General features: G+C 32.7%; 1 protein-coding gene across 1 annotated transcript in view; it reads right to left on the reverse strand.

Moving 5' to 3' along the window:
- Positions 1 to 4: 4 nt before the first annotated feature.
- Positions 5 to 5391, reverse strand: part of LOC128249346 (protocadherin alpha-6-like) — a gene marked incomplete at its 3' end in the record, with an annotated part of 42696 nt that continues 37309 nt past the window's right edge. Inside the window, exon 2 of the mRNA XM_052972590.1 lies at positions 5 to 1390. Coding sequence (XP_052828550.1) covers positions 5 to 1321 — 1317 coding nt within the window. The remainder of the gene's footprint in view (positions 1391 to 5391) is intronic.

Below are 5391 nucleotides of genomic sequence, written 5' to 3' on the forward strand. Positions count from 1 at the left end.
AGGATGGAAATCCCTTATCTTCACAGACAATACTTAAATCCATGTGACTTTCTAATTCTCTGTTAACAAGACTTTTGATAACAACTTTATATTTATTTTTCCCCAGACTTTGAAGCATAAACTTCTCGTGATTTAGAATACAATCAACCTCTCCATTGTGGCCACTGTCAGCATCAGTGACCTTCACATAAGCAATGAAACTACCAACTTTCAATCCTTCTGATATGGTAACCACATTTCCATCAGATTTAGAAACAAATTTCACATCAATCCTTGGGGCATTATTCTGTTGGTTTAACACATTAATGAGAACAATTGCTGTAGAACTCAATGGAGGACTACCATGATCTGTGGCATCAATGAAGAGGTTATAGGTTTGTCTTTTACCATATGGAAAATTACTGTTTAAAAATATTTCTCCTGTATTTTTATTTATGTTAAAATAAGATTGTGTCAGTGATGAGGTTTTGAGATTGAAATTATATGAAACATTCCCATTTTCACCAGCATCTAAATCGTCTGCAAACATCGTGATTACTGGCTCATTTCTCTGGTGTGCACTGCTTATAGTAATGTTATTTGTATTATGTGTGAAGACAGGTGCATGGTCATTTTCATCTATAACAGACACTTCAACTTTCAAAATGCCAACTTTTCTTGGGAACCCCCCATTACTGGCAACAATCTGGAGTGAATAATGGCTTTTCACTTCTCGATCGAGTTCTTGAGTTAAACTTAATTTTAATTTCGAGGTACCAAGAACACTGTTTAAAATCGATAGACCAAATGGTTCGTCTTCATCCTTGCTTAAGTGGTATGTAATTTGAGAATTTGCAATACTAACATCTTTGTCCATGGCATTTGGGATAGATTTTGTTGTTCCTTTTTTATCACTTTCATAGAACTGGAGATGGATAAGTTTCACTGGAAATTCAGGAGGGTTGTCATTATCATCAACTATAATAATTTTCAGTTCAATTATCTTCAGGAAAGTTTCCTCTTGTTGAACTGCAATTTCAATTATTCTTGAACATTCGCTGTTATATTTGCAAAGTGACTCAGCATCAAATGTATGTGTGGTGTATAATTTTCCTCCCTTGGTAACATTAAATAACTGTGAATTACCATTTAATCTTTCATACAGTTGACTAAATGTGATTGGTTTGCGATTAGACAGTAAGATACTGTCTAACAAACTAGTATCAGCAGTGATATCACCAATAAAAGTTCCAGGCCTTTGACCCTCTTTCACATGATAAGTAAGATCAACAGACACTGCTAGCTTTATAAACAACAACACCATGGAAAGATTAATCTTCATATTATCTTTTAATATCACTTTAGTCAGAAATTAAAAAAAAAAATTTTTTTACAGGCATTTATGTTAAATCTGAAAAAGAAGAGAAAAGAAAAGCATTATAATTTTGCTTCCATAAAATTTTAAAAGTAAAAACAGCTAAAACAAAAATTTACTTTTACATCGATTGAATTAAATATTTCACACAATGTATGGAATTATCAAAATCTTTTTCAGAGTAATGGAAAGCCAAAACTGTTGTTATGTTAGTTATAAAAATGTATTGTGGAATCTATAATTTAAACTCAGCAGTACAGCATGAGATCAGCAGGAACAAAATGCAGCTCTTGATGTGAGCATCTCATTACAATGGATTCAGCAGTTGATTGACGAGCATTAATGAAATATATTTAAAAGTAGGTGTAACCTCATCTATTCGCTGCCTCAATAGTCATGACGAGGAAGTGATAATAATAATAATAATAATAACAATAATAATTTTTAAAAAAATTCTAAGTATGCTATGAAGTGGTGTTAAATTTCTTAAAGTGGGAGTAACCTGAATTTTTCAATATCTTTCTGATGAGAAATAAAATTTTAAAAAAGTAATAATAATAATAATAATAATAATAATAATAATAATAATACAAGTTTAATACATAGAATAATGGAATAAAAAATATCAATTTAGGTTTAACTTGAACTATTTGGTGCAATGTAAAATAAGAAAGGATTACCATGTAGAAGGAACTGAAGAAATATTTCTAAAAGAATTTAAGTAACAGTTTTACTCTTATAGTATACTTGATATTTATTTTTTTACTTGTTTCAGTCATTTGACTGCAGCCATGCTAGGACTGAACCCAGAAGCATGTAGTTGGGAAGCAAGCTTCTTACCACACAGCCATGCCTGCACCTATTGATTTATATTTTGTGTAGTTTACCTGGTATTAATGGTTTATATATTATTCCTTTTAAATAAGTAACTATTTATTTAGCTAGCATCTGCTGCAAAACTAATGTAAGAAGCATTTAAAAATGTTAGATATGTGCCTTTTCTCTCAGTTTGGATGGTGAGTTCAGATATGTCATGTAGTACTTGGGTGCATGCCTTTAGCTGTGTTCTCTCTGTTTGCAAGCATTTGGCTTAAACATTTGACCTTAAACATTTGATTCTCTCACCAATCATATTTTTCAAGTGTGGAACTTTGGGAAAGTGGCTATCTGGAAGCCCATTGTATGTGTGTGTGTTGTGTATTAAGGGAGGACTCCACTTTGGTCATAAATGACTATGGAATTGCACCTAGAAAGTTATCCTCTAAGGCACAAGTCCAGGCAAACTTGTTTATGGAAGACCACCAGTTGCCCATACATATTAGCCTCCACTCTCCATTCCACTGATGTTATCCAAGGGAAAGGCAAAGGCCGATACAACTTGGCACCAGTGACATTGTAACGCATTACATGTGTGTCCGTACACACTGTTAGTGCACACTTATGCTATCCACAGGTCTACCTTGGTACTTTTGTGATTAAAATACTTCAATTCTACTAGATCCTGAAAATTTTATTATATATATATATATATATATATATATATATATATATTCCTCTCTCTTTTTATTCTCTTTTTTATTTTCTGTTATTCCTTTCTGTTGTAGAGCGTAGGCTTGAAACATTAAAAGACTTTCTCACTTTCTCGAGCATCAACTAATATACCTGCCTTTTGTTTTTCTGTAAATTCAATTATATATTTATATATTTATATATATATGAGGTGGGTGGTGAAAAGCTCCTGGCTTTGAGTAAAAGAAAATAGTGGAGGATGAGTTAATTATGATTTGTTCACAACATATTCCTCTCTCAGATTCACACACGTATTGCAGTGGTCCTTTTTACTTTTCTAGGCCCTGTAAAAGAACTTGGAAGCTTGGGTCTCCAGCCAATCCTTTCATAATAACCTTAAAGCTAGGAACTTTTCAGCACCCTGTCATATATATATATATATGTATAGTGAGAAAGAGAGAGAGAGAAAGAGTGAGGTATATATATGTACACACACATACATATATATTCATACATATACACTTATAGATGTATATCTATCCATCGATCTATCTGTTTATGTATCTATCTCTTTATCTAGCTATTTATACATACATACATACATACATACATACATACATACATACATACATACATACATACATACATACATACATACATACAAACAAACAAACAAACAAACAAACAAACAAAATGATTTGGGATAGAGAAGAGAAACTGTACATTTGTGGAAATTAGCTGCCCAGCAGATGTTAACATAAAGATCAGTGAAAAAGAATACCTACACTGAACTATTGACAAATCTGCTGTTATTCTAACCAGATTGCAAGTTCAGGTTTATACCTGTAGCTATTAGGGCCCTGGGATATGTAACACACTGCCTAAATACCAATCTTGAGAGATTAGGCTTCTCAAAACCAGAAAGGAGAAAGCTAACTTGAAGACTACAGATCCAATCCATCACTGGAACTTTAAAAATCTGTAAAACTTTCCAGAAGTTTATCATTTAAGTACATGCGAGCATGTCTAGATATGCAACTATATGCATGGGATATGCAGCTGTATATGCATGAGATATGCAAACATATATGCATGAGATATGCAAACATATACATAAAACAAAACGTACGAAATGAAAGAGCCTTGGATTTAGGTTAGAAACCGATTCTTTATTGACGACAAATCTTGAAATAAAACTGAATAATGGTATACATAGATGCATACATGCATACATACACACACACACATATACATATATATAGAGTCTATTAAAAAAAGATATACATACTTCAGGAAAGAAAAAAATCTGTATAAATATTTAACATGTGTAAGTACCTCTATAAATATAAATATCTACTTCAATATTTTAGCAAATTGCTATCACACTGAATAAAATGCGATAACACTAAATTAAAATATTTAGATAGGTTTTTCCTTTCCTGAAGTGTGTATACATTTTTTTGGTGGATACTGTGTGCATACTTACATGCATACATATATACATGCATACATACATGCATGCATACATATCTACATACACACAGATGAGGAATTTTTTCTCACTTTTTATCAACCAGTTCTACTCACAAGACATAGACCATATATGTGTAAGGGACAGAGGATGTATATGCATGTGCATGTGTGTGTGCACGTACATGTGTGTGTGTGTGTGTGTCTGTGTGTTTGTATGTGTGTGTGTGTGTGTGCGTGTATATGAATGCTGTTGCCATGTGTCCTCACTAACAACACTAAGAAAAAACAGTGTGTTTCTTTTCAAAGACTCCAGTTTTGCTCAGGCAAAACTCCCACAGTTTCTGTAGTATTACAGCTTTCAATGTGTGAGGATCAATGGACCGAAAATATTTTTCATAGAAAACAAGTAATGATTGGTAACATGACGAAAACCGAGCTGTGAAAAACCTGCTTTAACAAGTCATATCTAATCCGTACCCAATTGGGAAAATAAATGTAAAATGATGATGAAGACACTGTTGCCACCACCACCACCACCACCACCACCACCACCACCACCACCACCACCACCACCACCACCAGCAACAATAATGATGACGATAATGACGATGATGATGACAATGACGATGACGATGATGAAGATGATGATTGTAATAATGATGATGATGATGATGATGATGATGATGATGCAGATGTTTAACCTGGATAACAACTACATAAATCGTAATATTCTAAGAGAAATTTTAAGGGACCACCCCATACTTCCCCAATTCTTGACTAATTTGTCTAAATTAAAGAAAGAAAGAAATAAGTAAAAATGTAATTATTGAATTTTTGTTGTGTTCAAATTCCACCAAGGTCGACTTTGCTTTCCTTCCTTCTTGGGATTTGATAAAATAAAGTATATGTCAGGTACCAGGACTGATAGTAGCTACAAAACCTGTCTCCCAAATAATCAATTATTATTATTACTAAGATATCTAATATTTAGCTTTATATTAGCCAATATATTTTGAGACGGTTAAAAATTTGATTTATCTAAAAATTATAAAAGG

The sequence above is a fragment of the Octopus bimaculoides genome, chromosome 14 (genome assembly GCF_001194135.2).
Source record: "Octopus bimaculoides isolate UCB-OBI-ISO-001 chromosome 14, ASM119413v2, whole genome shotgun sequence".
Taxonomy (NCBI): domain Eukaryota; kingdom Metazoa; phylum Mollusca; class Cephalopoda; order Octopoda; family Octopodidae; genus Octopus; species Octopus bimaculoides.